This window comes from Ranitomeya variabilis, chromosome 5 (genome assembly GCF_051348905.1).
Source record: "Ranitomeya variabilis isolate aRanVar5 chromosome 5, aRanVar5.hap1, whole genome shotgun sequence".
Lineage (NCBI taxonomy): Eukaryota > Metazoa > Chordata > Amphibia > Anura > Dendrobatidae > Ranitomeya > Ranitomeya variabilis.
Genome location: NC_135236.1, coordinates 410,775,434 through 410,796,140, shown reverse-complemented (window position 1 = coordinate 410,796,140; position 20,707 = coordinate 410,775,434). Strand labels below are relative to the sequence as shown.

Below are 20,707 nucleotides of genomic sequence, written 5' to 3'. Positions count from 1 at the left end.
CAATGGTGGTCATTATGGTTCAATAGTACACATATGGGGCAATGGTGGACGTTATGGACTGTAATGAACATTATGGGACACTGGTGGACATTATGGGGCAATGTAAGACATGGAGAAATGGGAGACATTCTGGGGCAATGGTGGACGTTATGGACAGTAATGGATGTTATTGGGCAATGGTGGACATTATGGGGTAATGGAAAACATTATAGAGCAATTAGGGGAGATTGTGAAAGGAAAATAGTATAGCAAGGTGCAGTAGGTTGGGGGACTTTAAGTAGAGAGTCAGTGTCAGGTTGATATTATGGAAAGAAGCAGTTTTGGGGGACATTATGGAAAGAGGCGGTTTTTGGGACTATTTTGGAGAGGGGCAGTGTGTGGGATATTATGGAGAGGGACAGTAAGGGTGAATATTACGGAAAAGGGTAGTGTGGTAGGATATTATGGAGAGGGACAGTGTGGGGAGGGGCAGAATGGGTGGGATATTTTATTCAGGAAGCACAGTGATGGGCATGTATTTATTCAGGAGCGCAGCATGGAGATATCTTTATGTATGGAGCATTATAATGATCCTTTTATTTCTAAGGGCACCGTGTCAGGATGTGCTGCTGAAGACGGAGAAGAGGGAAGTTTGGAGAGACGAGCTCTGAGCTTGGAATCCCATCATGGTGTCTGTACTACATGGAGACAAAAGGAATGGGAATGACTCCAATCAGAGAAGATGCCACCTATAATGTACGTACCTGGATGTAAATGTTTATTTGTGTGTCTCATCAGTACTGTGGTTCCTGTAAAGTCTGCAGTCTGATGATGGTTGGTAACAACAAATCCCAATATCTTTCTGTAAAAACAAACACTGGAGCTCCAGAAAATTTCCAATGGAGGAGAAATCCTCTATATAGAGAGCTGCTGGTGAATATAACAGGTTCTGTGTATACCTGTTAATGGTATAGTTTACTTGCTAGTATAGCTAGTGTTCACCGCGCTGTCTATATAAACGGAACAATACATGGAATAAACCTGAATAATAATAAAGTAGATATAAATACACTTACTGCTGATATCGCTGGTGATATGGTGAGTGAGTTGTAGATCCTAATCGGTAGCAGTTACAAGTAGAATCTTATAAAAAATAGAGGAATGGAAATTTGTAGCAATTCTGATTATGAGTGGAACAAAATAGTGAGATGCATATAGATAAATATACGGATTTACTTAGGTTGTCATTAGTGGTATAATTTGCTGAAGATCCATGATTGCTGTAGATAACGTGATGCTAGGGAGTGCTCTCCCCTGTAAGATCTCAAGTTTCCCATTAATTAAGTATATTTGTATTTGCTTTAGTTATGATAATGTAGAGCTATATGTAATCTGGATCTATAAATGTTTGGTGTACTCACTAGTATTTTCGTTGGTGATATAGTGAAGGACCTTGGTAGCAGTTGTGCAGACAATGTGGTTATGCTATGGAGGGTCTGTTGATCAAAGGTAGTTATACACCATGTTCCAAATTATGCAAATTACATTTTTCTCGGATTTTCCTAAATGGTCGGTGCAAATGACAGTCAGTCTAATAAAAGTCATCACCCGTTAGAGTATACATCAAATTTTATTGAAGAAACCTCCCAATGATAACAGTATAATCTCCAAAATGAATAAAAACTCAAAATGCACTGTTCCAAATTATTATGCACAGTAGAATTTATAAACACTTGATATGTTTTAACCCCTTCACCCCCAAGGGTGGTTTGCACGTTAATGACCGGGCCAATTTTTACAATTCTGACCACTGTCCCTTTATGAGGCTATAACTCTGGAACGCTTTGACGGATCTTGGCGATTCTGACATTGTTTTCTCGTGACATATTGTACTTCATGTTAGTGGTAAAATTTATTCGATATAACTTGCGTTTATTTGTGAAAAAAATGGAAATTTGGCGAAAATTTTGAAAATTTTGCAATTTTCCAACTTTGAATTTTTATGCCCTTAAATCACAGACATATGTCACGCAAAATACTTAATAAGTAACATTTCCCACATGTCTACTTTACATCAGTACAATTTTGGAACCAAAATTTTTTTTTGTGACGGAGTTATAAGGGTTAAAAGTTGACCAGCAATTTCTCATTTTTACAACACCATTTTTTTTTAGGGACCACATCTCATTTGAAGTCATTTTGAGGGGTCTATATGATAGAAAATACCCAAGTGTGACACCATTCTAAAAACTGCACCCCTCAAGGTGCTCAAAACCACATTCAAGAAGTTTATTAACCCTTCAGGTGTTTCACAGGAATTTTTGGAATGTTTAAATAAAAATGAACATTTAACTTTTTTTCACACAAAATTTATTTCAGCTCCAATTTGTTTTATTTTACCAAGGGTAACAGGAGAAAATGGACCCCCAAAGTTGTTGTACAATTTGTCCTGAGTACGCTGATACCCCATATGTGGGGGTAAACCACTGTTTGGGCGTATGGCAGAGCTCGGAAGGAAAGGAGCGCCATTTGACTTTTCAATGCAAAATTGACTGGAATTGAGATGGGACGCCATGTTGCGTTTGGAGAGCCCCTGATGTGCCTAAACACTGAAACCCCCTACAAGTGACACCATTTTGGAAAGTAGACCCCCTAAGGAACTTATCTTGATGTGTGGTGAGCACTTTGACCCACCAAGTGCTTCACAGAAGTTTATAATGCAGAGCCGTAAAAATAAAAAATCATATTGTTTCACAAAAATGATCTTTTCGCCCCCAATTTTTTATTTTCCCAAGGGTAAGAGAAGAAATTGGACCCCAAAAAATGTTGTGCAATTTGTCCTGAGTACGATGATACCCCATATGTGGGTGTAAACCATTGTTTGGGCGCATGGCAGAGCTTGGAAGGGAAGGAGCGCCATTTGACTTTTCAATGCAAAATTGACTGGAATTGAGATGGGACGCCATGTTGCGTTTGGAGAGCCCCTGATGTGCCTAAACATTTAAACTCCCTACAAGTGACACCATTTTGGAAAGTAGACCCCCTAAGGAACTTATCTAGATGTGTGGTGAGCACTTTGACCCACCAAGTGCTTCACAGAAGTTTATAATGCAGAGCCGTAAAAATAAAAAATCATATTTTTTCACAAAAATGATCTTTTCGCCCCCAATTTTTTATTTTCCCAAGGGTAAGAGAAGAAATTGGACCCCAAAAAATGTTGGCCAATTTGTCCTGAGTACGATGATACCCCATATGTGGGTATAAACCATTGTTTGGGCGCATGGCAGAGCTTGGAAGGGAAGGAGCGCCATTTGACTTTTCAATGCAAAATTGACTGGAATTGAGATGGGACGCCATGTTGCGTTTGGAGAGCCCCTGATGTGCCTAAACATTGAAACTCCCTACAAGTGACACCATTTTGGAAAGTAGACCCCCTAAGGAACTTATCTAGATGTGTGGTGAGCACTTTGACCCACCAAGTGCTTCACAGAAGTTTATAATGCAGAGCCGTAAAAATAAAAAATCATATTTTTTCACAAAAATGATCTTTTCGCCCCCAATTTTTTATTTTCCCAAGGGTAAGAGAAGAAATTGGACCCCAAAAAATGTTGGCCAATTTGTCCTGAGTACGATGATACCCCATATGTGGGTGTAAACCATTGTTTGGGCGCATGGCAGAGCTTGGAAGGGAAGGAGCGCCATTTGACTTTTCAATGCAAAATTGACTGGAATTGAGATGGGACGCCATGTTGCGTTTGGAGAGCCCCTGATGTGCCTAAACATTGAAACTCCCTACAAGTGACACCATTTTGGAAAGTAGACCCCCTAAGGAACTTATCTAGATGTGTGGTGAGCACTTTGACCCACCAAGTGCTTCACAGAAGTTTATAATGCAGAGCCGTAAAAATAAAAAATCATATTTTTTCACAAAAATGATCTTTTCGCCCCCAATTTTTTATTTTCCCAAGGGTAAGAGAAGAAATTGGACCCCAAAAAATGTTGGCCAATTTGTCCTGAGTACGATGATACCCCATATGTGGGTGTAAACCATTGTTTGGGCGCATGGCAGAGCTTGGAAGGGAAGGAGCGCCATTTGACTTTTCAATGCAAAATTGACTGGAATTGAGATGGGACGCCATGTTGCGTTTGGAGAGCCCCTGATGTGCCTAAACATTGAAACTCCCTACAAGTGACACCATTTTGGAAAGTAGACCCCCTAAGGATCTTATCTAGATGTGTTTTGAGAGCTTTGAACCCCCAAGTGTTTCACTACAGATTATAACGCAGAGCCGTGAAAATAATTTTTATTTTTTTTCTCAAAAATGATTTTTTAGCACCCAGCTTTGTATTTTTACAAGGGTAACAGAATAAATTGGACTCCAAAATTTGTTTTCCAATTTGTCCTGAGTACGCTGATACCCCATATGTGGGGGGGAACCACTGTTTGGGCGCATGACAGAGCTCGGAAGGGAAGGAGCGCCATTTGGAATGCAGACTTAAATGGATTGGTCAGCAGCCGTCACGTTGCATTTGCAGAGCCCCTGATGTACCCAAACAGTACAAACCCCCCACAAGTGACCCCATATTGGAAACTAGACCTCCCAAGGAACTTATCTAGATGTGTTTTGAGAACTTTGAACCCCCAAGTGTTTCACTAAAGTTTATAGCGCAAAGCCGTGAAAATAAAAATTCTTTTTTTTTTTTCACAAAAATGATTTTTTAGCCCCCAGTTTTGTATTTTTACAAGGGTAACAGGATAAATTAGACCCCAAAAGTTGTTGTCCAATTTGTCCTGAGTACGCTGATACCCCATATGTGGGGGGGAACCACTGTTTGGGTGCATGACAGAGCTCGGAAGGGAAGGAGCGCCATTTGGAATGCAGCCTTAAATGGATTGGTCTGCAGGCGTCACGTTGCATTTGCAGAGCCCCTGATGTACCCAAACAGTACAAACCCCCCACAAGTGACCCCATATTGGAAACTAGACCTCCCAAGGAACTTATCTAGATGTGTTGTGAGAACTTTGAACCCCCAAGTGTTTCACTACAGTTTATAACGCAGAGCCGTGAAAATAAAACATCTTTTTTTTCCCACAAAAATGATTTTTAGCCCCCCAAATTTTTATTTTCCTAAGGATAACAAGAGAACTTGGACCCCAGAAGTTGTTGTTCAATTTGTCCCGAGTACGCTGATAACACATATGTTGGGGTAAACCCCTTTTTGGGCGCACGGGAGAGCTCGGAAGGGAAGGAGCACTGTTTTACTTTTTCAACGCAGAATTGGCTGGAATTGAGATTGGACGCCATGTCGCGCTTGGAGAGCCCCTGATGTGCCTGGACAGTGGAAACTCCCCAATTCTACCTGAAACCCTAACCCAAACACACCCCTAACCCTAATCCCAACGGTAACCCTAACCACACCCCTAGCCCTGACACACCCATAATTCTAATCCCAACCCTAATCCAAACGTAAATGTAATCCAAACCCTAACCCTAACTTTACCTCCAACCCTAGCCCTAACCCTAACCCTACCCCTCACCCTAACCCTAAACGTGACTGAAATACGTGTCACTAAAATACGTGTCACTAAAATACGTGGCACTGAAATACGTGGCACTGAAATACGTGGCACTGAAATACGTGGCACTGAAATATGTGATACGTGGCACTTAAATACGTGGCACTGAAACACGTGGCACTGAAACACGTGGCACTGAAACACGTGGCACTGAAATACGTGGCCCTGAAATACGTGGCACTGAAATACGTGGCACTGAAATATGTGGCACTGAAATACGTGGCACTGAAACACGTGGCACTGAAACACGTGGCACTGAAATACGTGGCCCTGAAATACGTGGCACTGAAATACGTGGCACTGAAATATGTGGCACTGAAATACGTGGCACTGAAATACGTGGCACTGAAACACGTGGCACTGAAATACGTGGCACTGAAATACGTGGCACTGAAATATGTGGCACTGAAATACGTGGCACTTAAATACGTGGCACTGAAATACGTGATACGTGGCACTGAAATACGTGGCACTGAAATACGTGGCACTGAAATACGTGGCACTGAAATACGTGGCACTGAAATACGTGGCACTGAAATATGTGATACGTGGCACTTAAATACGTGGCACTGAAACACGTGGCACTGAAACACGTGGCACTGAAACACGTGGCACTGAAATACGTGGCACTGAAATACGTGGCACTGAAATACGTGGCACTGAAATACGTGGTACTAAAATATGTGGCACTGAAATACGTGATACGTGGCACTGAAATACGTGGCACTGAAACACGTGGCACTGAAATACGTGATACGTGGCACAGAAATACGTGGCACTGAAATACGTGGCACTGAAATACGTGGCACTGAAATACGTGGCACTGAAATACGTGGCACTATGACTGTCAGAAAATGTTCATTAAACGGTTAGGGGTGAGGTTAGGGGTAGAGTTAGGGTTAGGGTTTGGATCCCTTTATCACCTTGATGGTGGTGGGTGGCTTTTCAGTGTGTTTTCTGTTTTTTTTCGATAAAAATGCATGCGTTTTTAACGCAAACAAACGCATGTGCTTAAAAACGCAAGAAAATACTGCAGGTTGTATTTCTGAAAATGAACGCATGCAGAAAAAACCGCATGCGTTTGAAAACGCGACCAAACGCGTACAAAAAAACCGCATGCGTTTTCAATGTGAAATATAGGGAAAAAACGCATGCGTTTTTTTGTGCAAAAAACGCTGCAGACAAAAACGCAAGTGTGAAACCAGCGACGCTTTTTATAGCAAAAAAGTTTTTGCGTCTCCACATTTTGAGACCTATAATTTTTCCACATTTTGCTCCACAGAGTCATGTGAGGTCTTGTTTTTTGCGGGACGAGTTGACGTTTTTATTGGTAACATTTTCGGACACGTGACCATTTTTGATCGCTTTTTATTCCGATTTTTGTGAGGCAGAATGACCAAAAACCTGCTATTCATGAATTTCTTTTGGGAGAGGCGTTTATACCGTTCCGCGTTTGGTAAAATTGATAAAGCAGTTTTATTCGTCGGGTCAGTACGATTACAGCGATATCTCATTTATATCATTTTTTTATGTTTTGGCGCTTTTATACGATAAAAACTAAAATATAGAAAAAATAATTATTTTGGTATCGCTTTATTCTCAGGACTATAACTTTTTTATTTTTTTGCTGATGATGCTGTATGGCGGCTTTTTTTTTGCGGGACAAGATGACGTTTTCAGCGGTACCATGGATATTTATATCAGTCTTTTTGATCGTGTGTTATTCCACTTTTTGTTCGGCGGTATGGTAATAAAGCGTTGTTTTTTGCCTCGTTTTTTTTTTTTTTTTCTTACGGTGTTTACTGAAGGGGTTAACTAGTGGGGCAGTTTTATAGGTTGGGTCGTTACGGACGCGGCGATACTAAATATGTGTACTTTTATTGTTTTGTTTTTTTTATTTAGATAAAGAAATGTATTTATGGGAATAATATATTTTTTTTATTATTATTTATTTAGGAATTTTTTTTTTATTTTTTTTTACACATGTGGAAAAATTTTTTTTTTACTTTTTTACTTTGTCCCAGGGGGGGACATCACAGATCATTGATCTGGCAGTGTGCACAGCACTCTGCCAGATCGACGATCTGCTGTGCAGGGCTGCAGGCTTACCAAGTGTCTGCTCTGAGCAGACACTCGGTAAGCCACCTCCCTCCCTGCAGGACCCGGATGCCGCGGCCATCTTGGATCCGGGACCTGCGGCGAGGAGGGAGGTAGGAGACCCTCGCAGCAACGCGATCACATCGCGTTGCTCCGGGGGTCTCAGGGAAGCCCGCAGGGAGCCCCCTCCCTGCGCGATGCTTCCCTATACCGCCGGTACACTGCGATCATGTTTGATCGCGGTGTGCCGGGGGTTAATGTGCCGGGGGCGGTCCGTGACCGCTCCTGGCACATAGTGCCGGATGTCAGCTGCGATATGCAGCTGACACCCGGCCGCGATCGGCCGCGCTCCCCCCGTGAGCGCCGCTGATCGATGATGACGTACTATCCCGTCGGCGGTCATACGGGCCCACCCCACCTCGACGGGATAGTACGTCAAATGTCGGGAAGGGGTTAAAGAACTGAAAATGCTCATTTGTGGAATTTGCAGCATTAAGGAGGTCACATCTCAGAGCTGCTGTTTTGATGTGAACTGCCTCCCACCCTCATAGATCTTTTGCTCGATGATACTCCAAAGGTTCTCTATATGGTTGAGGTCAGGGGAAGATGGTGGCCACAGCATGAGTTTATCTCCTTTTATGCCCAGAGCAGCCAATGACTCAGAGGTATTCTTTTGCAGCATGAGATGGTGCATTGTAATGCATGAAGATGATTTTGCTCCTGAAGGCACGTTTCTGCTTTTTATACCATGGAAGAAAGTTGTTAGTCAGAAACTCTATATGCTTGGTAGAGGTCATTTTAACAGCTTCATGAACCTTAAAGGGCCCTACTAGCTGTTTCCCCATGATTCCGGCCCAAAACATGACTCCACCTCCTTGCTGACATTGCAGCCTTGTTGGGACATGGTGGCTATCCACCAACCATCCACTACTCCATCCATCTGGACCATCCAGGGTTGCTCGACACGCATCAGTTAACAAGACTGAAAATTAGGGGATGAGGCGGAGCTTAGGGTGACGTCACCTAGCTATAGGGGACAGGTGCGCAGAAGGAACAGCTAACCAACGCGTTTCAAGGGCACTAGCCCTCTTTGTCAGGGTTGACGTCACCCTAAGCTCCGCCCCATCCCCTCCAGCCGCTACCTCAGTGTTGCTTTCGGCGGGGGCACACGAGGATCTGGCGGTATTCGGCTTTGCGGCAACTTCCCTGTAGTGTACGCTGTACATTCACAGCGGTGGCACATCCGCAATCCCCGGGATCTTCACACACTACCGCCAACGGAGTCAGTGAGTACAATCAATTGACAAAAATTCAGATTGCACGTATATATTTCACTATGAACCAGGTCAAATATTGATCCAATATATCAGGGGAAGATCTCTCTGTACATAAACCTACGGGATACATATCCTTGAGCATTGCGCTCCCCACCAGCTGATAGCATTATGACTACCTTTGCTCAATGGACCCTGCATAGCATAACCACATTGCACAACTACTATCAAGGTCCTTCACTATTTCACCAACGAAAATACTAGTGAGTACACCAAACATAGATCCAGATTACATATAGCTCTACATTATCATAACTAAAACTGTGTGGGTGGAGAATGTGTGTCTCTGTGTGTGGGCGGAGAATATGTGTGTGTCTCTGTGTGTGGGCGGCGAATACGTGTGTGTCTCTGTGTGGGCGGAGAATATGTGTGTGTCTCTGTGTGTGGGCGGAGAATACGTGTGTGTCTGTGGGTGGAGAATATGTGTGTGTCTCTGTGGGCGGAGAATACGTGTGTGTCTGTGTGGGCGGAGAATACATGTGTGTCTCAGTGTGTGGGCGGAGAATATGTGTGTGTGTCTCTGTGTGGGCGGAGAATATGTGTGTGTGTCTCTGTGTGGGTGGAGAATATGTGTGTGTGTCTCTGTGTGGGTGGAGAATACGTGTGTGTCTATGTGTGTGGGCAGAGAATATGTGTGTTTCTCTGTGTGGGCGGAGAATATGTGTGTGTCTCTGTGTGGGCGGAGAATATGTGTGTGTCTCTGTGTGGGCGGAGAATATGTGTGTGTCTGTGTGTGGGCGGAGAATATGTGTGTGTCTCTGTGTGTGGGCGGAGAATATGTGTGTGTCTCTGTGTGGGCGGAGAATATGTGTGTGTCTGTGTGTGGGCGGAGAATATGTGTGTGTCTGTGTGGGTGGAGAATATGTGTGTGTTTCTGTGTGTAGGCGGAGAATATGTGTGTGTCTCTGTGTGGGCGGAGAATATGTGTGTGTCTCTGTGTGGGCGGAGAATGTGTGTCTGTGTGTGGGCGGAGAATATGTGTGTGTCTCTGTGTGTGGGCGGAGAATATGTGTGTGTCTCTGTGTGGGCGGAGAATATGTGTGTGTCTGTGTGTGGGCAGAGAATATGTGTGTGTGTCTGTGGGTGGAGAATATGTGTGTGTGTCTGTGTGTGGGCGGAGAATATGTGTGTGTGTCTGTGTGTGGGCAGAGAATATGTGTGTGTCTCTGTGGGCGGAGAATATGTGTGTGTGTGGGCAGAGAATATGTGTGTGTCTCTGTGTGTGGGTGGAGAATACGTGTGTGTCTATGTGTGTGGGCAGAGAATATGTGTGTTTCTCTGTGTGGGCGGAGAATATGTGTGTGTCTCTGTGTGTGGGCGGAAAATATGTGTGTGTCTCTGTGTGTGGGCAGAGAATACGTGTGTTTCTCTGTGTGTGGGCGGAGAATATGTCTGTCAGTGTGTGAGCAGGGAATATGTGTGTGTCTCTGTGTGTGGGCGGGGAATGTGTGTGTCTTTGTGTGTGGGCAGAGAATACATGTGTGTCTATGTGTGTGGGTGGAGAATACGTGTGTGTCTGTGTGTGGGTGGAGAATGTGTGTCTCTGTGTGGGTGGAGAATATGTGTGTGTCTCTGTGGGTGGAGAATATGTGTGTGTCTCTGTGTGGGCGGAGAATAAGTGTGTGTCTCTGTGTGTGGGCGGAGAATATGTGTGTGTCTGTGTGTGGGCGGAGAATATGTGTGTGTCTCTGTGTGGGTGGAGAATATGTGTGTGTCTCTGTGAGTGGGTGGAGAATATGTGTGTGTCTCTGTGAGTGGGCAGAGAATATGTGTGTCTATGTGTGTGGGCAGAGAATATGTGTGTGTGTGTGTGGGCGGAGAATATGTGTGTGTCTCTGTGAGTGGGCAGAGAATATGTGTGTCTCTGTGTGGGTGGAGAATATGTGTGTGTGTCTCTGGGTGGAGAATACGTGTGTGTCTATGTGTGTGGGCAGAGAATATGTGTGTTTCTCTGTGTGGGCGGAGAATATGTGTGTCTCTGTGTGGGCGGAGAATATGTGTGTGTCTCTGTGTGTTTGGAGAATATGTGTGTGTCTCTGTGTGGGCAGAGAATACGTGTGTTTCTCTGTGTGTGGGCAGAGAATATGTGTGTGGGTGGAGAATGTGTGTGTCAGTGTGTGGGCGGAGAATATGTGTGTGTCTCTGTGTGTGGGCGGAGAATAAGTGTGTTTCTCTGTATGTGGGCGGAGAATATGTGTGTCTGTGTTTGTGGGCGGAGAATACCTGTGTGTGTCTGTGTGTGGGCGGAGAATATGTGTGTGTCTCTGTGAGTGGGCAGAGAATATGTGTGTGTCTATGTGTGTGGGCAGAGAATATGTGTGTCTCTGTGTGTGGGCGGAGAATATGTGTGTGTCTCTGTGAGTGGGCAGAGAATATGTGTGTGTCTATGTGTGTGGGCAGAGAATATGTGTGTGTCTGTGTGTGGGTGGAAAATATGTGTGTGGGCGGAGAATATGTGTGTGTCTCCGTGTGTGGGCGGAGAATACGTGTGTGTCTCTGTGTGTGGGCGGAGAATACGTGTGTGTCTCTGTGTGTGGGCGGAGAATATGTGTGTGTCTCTGTGTGTGGGCGGAGAATATGTGTGTGTCTCTGTTTGTGGGCGGAGAATACCTGTGTGTCTCTGTGTGTGGGCGGAGAATATGTGTGTGTCTCTGTGAGTGGGTGGAGAATATTTGTGTGTCTCTGTGAGTGGGCGGAGAATATGTGTGTGTCTGTGTGTGGGCAGAGAATATGTGTGTGTCTGTGTGGAAAATATGTGTGTCTCTGTGTGTGGGCGGAGAATATGTGTGTGTCTCTGTGTGTGGGCGGAGAATACGTGTGTGTCTGTGTGTGTGGGCGGAGAATAAGTGTGTGTCTCTGTGGGTGGAGTATATGTGTGTGTCTGTGTGTGGGCGGAGAATATGTGTGTGTCTCTGTGTGTGGGTGGAGAATATGTGTGTGTCTCTGTGTGTGGGTGGAGAATATGTGTGTGTGTGTGTGGGCATAGAATATGTGTGTGTCTGTGTGTGGGCGGAGAATATGTGTGTGTCTCTGTGTGTGGGCGGAGAATATGTGTGTGTCTCTGTGTGTGGGCGGAGAATACGTGTGTGTCTCTGTGTGTGGGCGGAGAATATGTGTGTGTCTCTGTGTGGGCGGAGAATATGTGTGTGTCTGTGTGTGGGCAGAGAATATGTGTGTGTGTCTGTGGGTGGAGAATATGTGTGTGTGTCTGTGTGTGGGCGGAGAATATGTGTGTGTGTCTGTGTGTGGGCAGAGAATATGTGTGTGTCTCTGTGGGCGGAGAATATGTGTGTGTGTGGGCAGAGAATATGTGTGTGTCTCTGTGTGTGGGTGGAGAATACGTGTGTGTCTATGTGTGTGGGCAGAGAATATGTGTGTTTCTCTGTGTGGGCGGAGAATATGTGTGTGTCTCTGTGTGTGGGCGGAAAATATGTGTGTGTCTCTGTGTGTGGGCAGAGAATACGTGTGTTTCTCTGTGTGTGGGCGGAGAATATGTCTGTCAGTGTGTGAGCAGGGAATATGTGTGTGTCTCTGTGTGTGGGCGGGGAATGTGTGTGTCTTTGTGTGTGGGCAGAGAATACATGTGTGTCTATGTGTGTGGGTGGAGAATACGTGTGTGTCTGTGTGTGGGTGGAGAATGTGTGTCTCTGTGTGGGTGGAGAATATGTGTGTGTCTCTGTAGGTGGAGAATATGTGTGTGTCTCTGTGTGGGCGGAGAATAAGTGTGTGTCTCTGTGTGTGGGCGGAGAATATGTGTGTGTCTGTGTGTGGGCGGAGAATATGTGTGTGTCTCTGTGTGGGTGGAGAATATGTGTGTGTCTCTGTGAGTGGGTGGAGAATATGTGTGTGTCTCTGTGAGTGGGCAGAGAATATGTGTGTCTATGTGTGTGGGCAGAGAATATGTGTGTGTGTGTGTGGGCGGAGAATATGTGTGTGTCTCTGTGAGTGGGCAGAGAATATGTGTGTCTCTGTGTGGGTGGAGAATATGTGTGTGTGTCTCTGGGTGGAGAATACGTGTGTGTCTATGTGTGTGGGCAGAGAATATGTGTGTTTCTCTGTGTGGGCAGAGAATATGTGTGTCTCTGTGTGGGTGGAGAATATGTGTGTGTCTCTGTGTGTTTGGAGAATATGTGTGTGTCTCTGTGTGGGCAGAGAATACGTGTGTTTCTCTGTGTGTGGGCAGAGAATATGTGTGTGGGTGGAGAATGTGTGTGTCAGTGTGTGGGCGGAGAATATGTGTGTGTCTCTGTGTGTGGGCGGAGAATAAGTGTGTTTCTCTGTATGTGGGCGGAGAATATGTGTGTCTGTGTTTGTGGGCGGAGAATACCTGTGTGTGTCTGTGTGTGGGCGGAGAATATGTGTGTGTCTCTGTGAGTGGGCAGAGAATATGTGTGTGTCTATGTGTGTGGGCAGAGAATATGTGTGTCTCTGTGTGTGGGCGGAGAATATGTGTGTGTCTCTGTGAGTGGGCAGAGAATATGTGTGTGTCTATGTGTGTGGGCAGAGAATATGTGTGTGTCTGTGTGTGGGTGGAAAATATGTGTGTGGGCGGAGAATATGTGTGTGTCTCCGTGTGTGGGCGGAGAATACGTGTGTGTCTCTGTGTGTGGGCGGAGAATACGTGTGTGTCTCTGTGTGTGGGCGGAGAATATGTGTGTGTCTCTGTGTGTGGGCGGAGAATATGTGTGTGTCTCTGTTTGTGGGCGGAGAATACCTGTGTGTCTCTGTGTGTGGGCGGTGTGTGTCTCTGTGAGTGGGTGGAGAATATTTGTGTGTCTCTGTGAGTGGGCGGAGAATATGTGTGTGTCTGTGTGTGGGCAGAGAATATGTGTGTGTCTGTGTGGAAAATATGTGTGTCTCTGTGTGTGGGCGGAGAATATGTGTGTGTCTCTGTGTGTGGGCGGAGAATACGTGTGTGTCTGTGTGTGTGGGCGGAGAATAAGTGTGTGTCTCTGTGGGTGGAGTATATGTGTGTGTCTCTGTGTGTGGGCGGAGAATATGTGTGTGTCTCTGTGTGTGGGTGGAGAATATGTGTGTGTCTCTGTGTGTGGGTGGAGAATATGTGTGTGTGTGTGTGGGCATAGAATATGTGTGTGTCTCTGTGTGTGGGCGGAGAATATGTGTGTGTCTCTGTGTGTGGGCGGAGAATATGTGTGTGTCTCTGTGTGTGGGCGGAGAATACGTGTGTGTCTCTGTGTGGGCGGAGAATACGTGTGTGTCTCAGTGTGTGGGCGGAGAATATGTGTGTGTGTCTCTGTGTGTGGGCGGAGAATATGTGTGTGTGTCTCTGTGTGTGGGTGGAGAATACGTGTGTGTCTATGTGTGTGGGCAGAGAATATGTGTGTTTCTCTGTGTGGGCGGAGAATATGTGTGTGTCTCTGTGTGGGCGGAGAATATGTGTGTGTCTCTGTGTGGGTGGAGAATATGTGTGTCTCTGTGTGTGGGCGGAGAATACGTGTGTTTCTCTGTGTGTGGGCGGAGAATATGTGTGTGGGCGGAGAATATGTGTGTCTCTGTGTGTGGGCAGAGAATATGTGTGTGTGTCTGTGTGTGGGTGGAAAATATGTGTGTGTCTCTGTGTGTGGGCGGAGAATATGTGTGTCCGTGTGTGGGCGGAGAATATGTGTGTGTCTCTGTGTGTGGGCGGAGAATATGTGTGTGTCTCTGTGTGTGGGCGGAGAATACGTGTGTGTCTCTGTGTGTGGGCGGAGAATATGTGTGTGTGTCTCTGTGTGGGTGGAGAATATGTGTGTGTGTCTCTGTGTGTGGGTGGAGAATACGTGAGTGTCTGTGTGTGGGCGGAGAATATGTGTGTGGGTGGAGAATACGTGAGTGTCTATGTGTGTGGGCAGAGAATATGTGTGTTTCTCTGTGTGGGCGGAGAATATGTGTGCGTCTCTGTGTGGGCGGAGAATATGTGTGTGTCTCTGTGTGGGTGGAGAATGTGTTTCTCTGTGTGTGGGCAGAGAATACGTGTGTTTCTCTGTGTGTGGGCAGGGAATATGTGTGTGGGTGGAGAAAATGTGTGTGTCAGTGTGTGGGCGGAGAATATGTGTGTGTCTGTGTGTGGGCGGAGAATAAGTGTGTGTCTGTGTGTGGGCGGAGAATATGTGTGTTTCTCTGTGTGTGGGCGGAGAATATGTGTGTGTCTTTGTTTGTGGGCGGAGAATGTGTGTGTCTCTGTGAGTGGGTGGAGAATATGTGTGTGTCTCTGTGAGTGGGCAGAGAATATGTGTGTGTCTATGTGTGTGGGCAGAGAATATGTGTGTGTCTGTGTGGGTGGAAAATATGTGTGTGTCTCTGTGTGTGGGTGGAGAATATGTGTGTCCGTGTGTGGGCGGAGAATATGTGTGTGTCTCTGTTTGTGGGCGGAGAATACCTGTGTGTCTCTGTGTGTGGGCGGAGAATATGTGTGTGTCTCTGTGAGTGGGTGGAGAATATGTGTGTGTCTCTGTGAGTGGGCAGAGAATATGTGTGTGTCTATGTGCGTGGGCAGAGAATATGTGTGTGTCTGTGTGTGGGTGGAAAATATGTGTGTGTCTCTGTGTGGGCGGAGAATATGTGTGTGTCTCTGTGTGTGGGCGGAGAATACGTGTGTGTCTCTGTGTGGGTGGAGAATATGTGTGTGTCTCTGTGTGTGGGCGGAGAATATGTGTGTGTCTCTGTGTGTGGGTGGAGAATATGTGTGTGACTCTGTGTGTGGGTGGAGAATATGTGTGTGACTCTGTGTGTGGGTGGAGAATATGTGTGTGTCTCTGTGTGTGGGCGGAGAATATGTGTGTGTCTCTGTGTGTGGGTGGAGAATATGTGTGTGACTCTGTGTGTGGGTGGAGAATATGTGTGTGTGTGTGTGGGAAGAATATGTGTGTCTCTGTGTGTGGGCGGAGAATACGTGTGTGTCTCTATGTGTGGGCGGAGAATATGTGTGTGTCTCTGTGTGTGGGCGGAGAATACGTGTGTCTCTATGTGTGGGCGGAGAATATGTGTGTGTCTCTGTGTGTGGGCGGAGAATATGTGTGTGTCTCTGTGTGTGGGCGGAGAATATGTGTGTGTCTCTGTGTGTGGGCGGAGAATATGTGTGTGTGTGTGGGAAGAATATGTGTGTGTCTCTGTGTGTGGGCGGAGAATACGTGTGTGTCTCTGTGTGTGGGCGGAGAATATGTGTGTGTCTCTGTGTGTGGGCGGAGAATATGTGTGTGTGTGTGGGAAGAATATGTGTGTGTCTCTGTGTGGGCGGAGAATAAGTGTGTGTCTCTGTGTGTGGGCGGAGAATACGTGTGTCTCTGTGTGGGCGGAGAATATGTGTGTGTCTCTGTGTGGGCGGAGAATATGTGTGTGTCTCTGTGTGGGTGGAGAATATGTGTGTGTCTCTGTGTGTGGGTGGAGAATATGTGTGTGTCTCTGTGTGGGTGGAGAATATGTGTGTGTGTGGGAAGAATATGTGTGTGTCTCTGTGTGTGGGCGGAGAATACGTGTGTGTCTCTGTGTGGGCGGAGAATATGTGTGTGTCTCTGTGTGTGGGCGGAGAATATGTGTGTGTCTCTGTGTGTGGGCGGAGAATACGTGTGTCTCTATGTGTGGGCGGAGAATATGTGTGTGTCTCTGTGTGTGGGCGGAGAATATGTGTGTGTCTCTGTGTGTGGGCGGAGAATATGTGTGTGTCTCTGTGTGGGCGGAGAATATGTGTGTGTGTGTGGGAAGAATATGTGTGTGTCTCTGTGTGTGGGCGGAGAATACGTGTGTGTCTCTGTGTGTGGGCGGAGAATATGTGTGTGTCTCTGTGTGTGGGCGGAGAATACGTGTGTCTCTGTGTGGGCGGAGAATATGTGTGTGTCTCTGTGTGGGCGGAGAATATGTGTGTGTCTCTGTGTGTGGGCGGAGAATACGTGTGTCTCTATGTGTGGGCGGAGAATATGTGTGTGTCTCTGTGTGTGGGCGGAGAATATGTGTGTGTCTCTGTGTGTGGGCGGAGAATATGTGTGTGTCTCTGTGTGTGGGCGGAGAATATGTGTGTGTGTGTGGGAAGAATATGTGTGTGTCTCTGTGTGTGGGCGGAGAATACGTGTGTGTCTCCGTGTGTGGGCGGAGAATATGTGTGTGTCTCTGTGTGTGGGCGGAGAATATGTGTGTGTGTGTGGGAAGAATATGTGTGTGTCTCTGTGTGGGCGGAGAATAAGTGTGTGTCTCTGTGTGTGGGCGGAGAATACGTGTGTCTCTGTGTGGGCGGAGAATATGTGTGTGTCTCTGTGTGGGCGGAGAATATGTGTGTGTCTCTGTGTGGGTGGAGAATATGTGTGTGTCTCTGTGTGGGTGGAGAATATGTGTGTGTCTCTGTGTGGGTGGAGAATATGTGTGTGTGTGGGAAGAATATGTGTGTGTCTCTGTGTGTGGGCGGAGAATACGTGTGTGTCTCTGTGTGGGCGGAGAATATGTGTGTGTCTCTGTGTGTGGGCGGAGAATATGTGTGTGTCTCTGTGTGTGGGCGGAGAATACGTGTGTCTCTATGTGTGGGCGGAGAATATGTGTGTGTCTCTGTGTGTGGGCGGAGAATATGTGTGTGTCTCTGTGTGTGGGCGGAGAATATGTGTGTGTCTCTGTGTGTGGGCGGAGAATATGTGTGTGTGTGTGGGAAGAATATGTGTGTGTCTCTGTGTGTGGGCGGAGAATACGTGTGTGTCTCTGTGTGGGCGGAGAATATGTGTGTGTCTCTGTGTGTGGGCGGAGAATACGTGTGTCTCTGTGTGGGCGGAGAATATGTGTGTGTCTCTGTGTGGGCGGAGAATATGTGTGTGTCTCTGTGTGGGTGGAGAATATGTGTGTGTCTCTGTGTGTGGGTGGAGAATATGTGTGTGTCTCTGTGTGGGTGGAGAATATGTGTGTGTGTGGGAAGAATATGTGTGTGTCTCTGTGTGTGGGCGGAGAATACGTGTGTGTCTCTGTGTGGGCGGAGAATATGTGTGTGTCTCTGTGTGTGGGTGGAGAATATGTGTGTGTCTCAGTGTGTGGGCGGAGAATATGTGTGACGCGCCCATCAGGGCCGTAGGGTACCGGAATTGGACTGGACAGTGCTATGGGGGAGCTCAGGGGGCCGTGATCCATTTCCGTGGCCCTGGCCGTGTCATTAAATGAAAGATGCATCAAAGATCTTTCAGCTCCCCATGGGTAGAGCGGGCCCCAGGACAAATAATATTTGATTGTTCAGATGGTGGTGAACGTTGGGGTGCAGAGAATAAGTGAAGGACCCAGAGAGGTGCAGTTTTCTTTACCTTTTACTTGAAAGTAGATGCAATCAGAGGTACCAATTACAGATGACGGATTGAGTCCGGCTTGCCTGGAGGCTTTCGGGGGATCCACCCTGCCAGGTGGGGTTGGGGACTTTCCTTCTGGGCTCTCTCCTAGGGTCCCTGCTGCTTGTAGCTAAGCTGCAGCTCTCCTGCGTGATGATTTCTAACCTGCATGGCAGACAGCGTGAGCCTATTTCAGGGGCACTGTCCTTTTCACTGTCAGCCCTGGGCGTTTGGTCTGCTACCGTGCCTTCAGGTGTTCGGTGTGGCCAGGGAACTTGCAGTCCCCTGCCCTCCAGATTCGGCTGTCAGGGTGTACAGCACCCGCCCAGCCAAGGACTCTGTCATCCCTTTTTATCAGCGCTCTGCTCTGGGGTCAGCTATATGCAGTTTTTATTCCCCTGAGCTCTTGTCTCTGCTCCTGTCCCTTCCCTCTCCACAGACCAACTGCCAACTCTCCTCTCTCACTGTCCTGTCACGAGCTCCAGCTGGCTCCTGTTTCCATGACAACTCCCCTGTTTACTCCCTCAGCTGACTTTTTTCTGACTCACTAACCCCACCTGCTGGCCAGAATTTATAAGGAAGCTCCCTTTCTGGCCTGGAGCAGGAATTGACATGTACACTGTTACCTGGCATGGGCACCTTCCTTCTTGCCTCCAGGCATGACATCACCCCTTAGAGGGAGGCAATGTCACCTTAGCAACCGGACTCTGGGGTGTCACATTTGCGTGTGTTTCTGTGTGTGGGCAGAGAATATATGTGTATGTCTGTCTGCTGTCTGTGTTTGTGTACCCATGTGACTTGTGTTCCCAGGTGTCATCTGATGGGACTACTACTCCCATCCGGCTATGTGTTTTGTCACATATAACAGACGGTATAAGCCAATGATGGGAGAATAGTCTCATCATCCGGCGTCTGTGTTCAATTGTTAAAAAAAAATCAATACATTTACATATTCACATACAAAATACATACTCATCGAACACCTAATCCTCGATGCCTGTGTCTCCTGCAAACAATCAAAAATAATAAACCAACATATACTCACCTTTCCGCCATAGTCCATTTAATACCGAGTGTCCCACGTCGATCTCACCTGGCCGCCGGCGATACACTGACAGGAGATGATCGCTCACGCAGTGTATCACTGAGTTGCCATGAGAGGTTAAGTGGGAAGAGCGAGGCTAAGTGCCAGAATTGGTGCATCTATAAGGTTGGCCATTTCTGGGGCTGCTGTTGTGATCCGCTTTTTGGGCTCCCCTAGTGGTGGCTGGTGGTACTGGAGACTTGTGTGTTCTTTTCTGCCTCAGCTCACCTGCTTCCATCAGTTTTGGGAGTTCCCTATTTAGCCTTGCTCTCCAGTCACTTCCTTGCCGGTCATCATTGTAACCTGAGTCTTTCAGTTGCATGTTCCTGCTACCAGTCTGCTGATCAGCTAAGTGGACTCTTGTCCTTTTTGTTTTGTATTTTTTGTCCAGTTTACAGTTTGTCATTTCCTGTTACTGGAAGCTCTTGTGGACTGAAATTGCCACTCCTGTGTCATGAGTTGACACAGGAGTCTTAAAGTAATTTCAGGATGGGTTTTTGAAAGGGTTTTTCAGCTGACCGTGAAGTCCTCTTTTGTATCCTTCCTCTATCTAGTAAGTGGACCTCGCTTTGCTAAATCTACCTTCATACTGTGTATGTCTTTTCCTCTGAACTCACCGTTAATATATGTGGGGGCTACTATCATCTTTGGGGAATTTCACTAGAGGTAAGCCAGGTCTGTTCCTTCCTCTTCTAGGCGTAGTTAGTTCTCCGGCTGGCGCATGGCATCTAGGCAGCCGTAGGAATGCTTCCTGGCTACTGTTAGTTGTGTGGTAGATTTAGGTCACGGTCAGCTTGAGTTTCCATCACCCGAGGGCTAGTCTGTTATTTTGTGTTTCTGATGTTCCCATGCCATTGGGGAATCATGACAGTATGACCGGCCACTGTTAAAGTAATTGGCAGAAGAAAGGAGAGTAAAAGAAGTCTGTAGATTTTTTTTTTTTTTCCTCACATGTTTGCTACTTAGTTGGCTCAGTTGTATTTCTGCTCTATTTACAGCCTTGCCTTTCTCTCCTTCTAATCCTTGAATGGCTCTGATCTCTCCGGTTTAAGGATGGACTCTCAGAGTTTGGCTGCAGGTTTAAATAATCTTGCTACGAAGGTTCAGAATTTACAAGATTATGTCATACGTACTCCTATTTCTGAACCTAAGATTCCTACACCAGAGGTATTTTCCGGAGATATATCTCGGTTTCTGAATTTCAAATGTAATTGTAAATTATTCCTTTCTCTCAGACCTCACTCCTCTGGAGATCCTGTTCAGCAGGTTAAGATTGTGATTTCTTTGCTGCGAGGTGACCCTCAAAATTGGGCATTTTCATTGACACCAGGGGATCCTGCGTTGCTCA

General features: G+C 46.5%; 1 protein-coding gene and 1 long non-coding RNA gene across 2 annotated transcripts in view; one reads left to right on the top strand and one right to left on the bottom strand.

Moving 5' to 3' along the window:
• Positions 1-636: 636 nt before the first annotated feature.
• LOC143776124 (uncharacterized) lies at positions 637-18,744 on the bottom strand. The gene is made up of 3 exons (XR_013215772.1): positions 18,255-18,744; positions 1,056-1,122; positions 637-841 (listed from the first exon to the last, which is right to left on the bottom strand). It is a non-coding gene; the product is annotated as an uncharacterized LOC143776124 (long non-coding RNA).
• LOC143776123 (uncharacterized) overlaps positions 672-20,707 on the top strand; it is a 152,089-nt gene continuing 132,053 nt past the window's right edge. Inside the window, exon 1 of the mRNA XM_077265151.1 lies at positions 672-735. Coding sequence (XP_077121266.1) covers positions 682-735 — 54 coding nt within the window. The 5' untranslated portion in view covers positions 672-681. The remainder of the gene's footprint in view (positions 736-20,707) is intronic.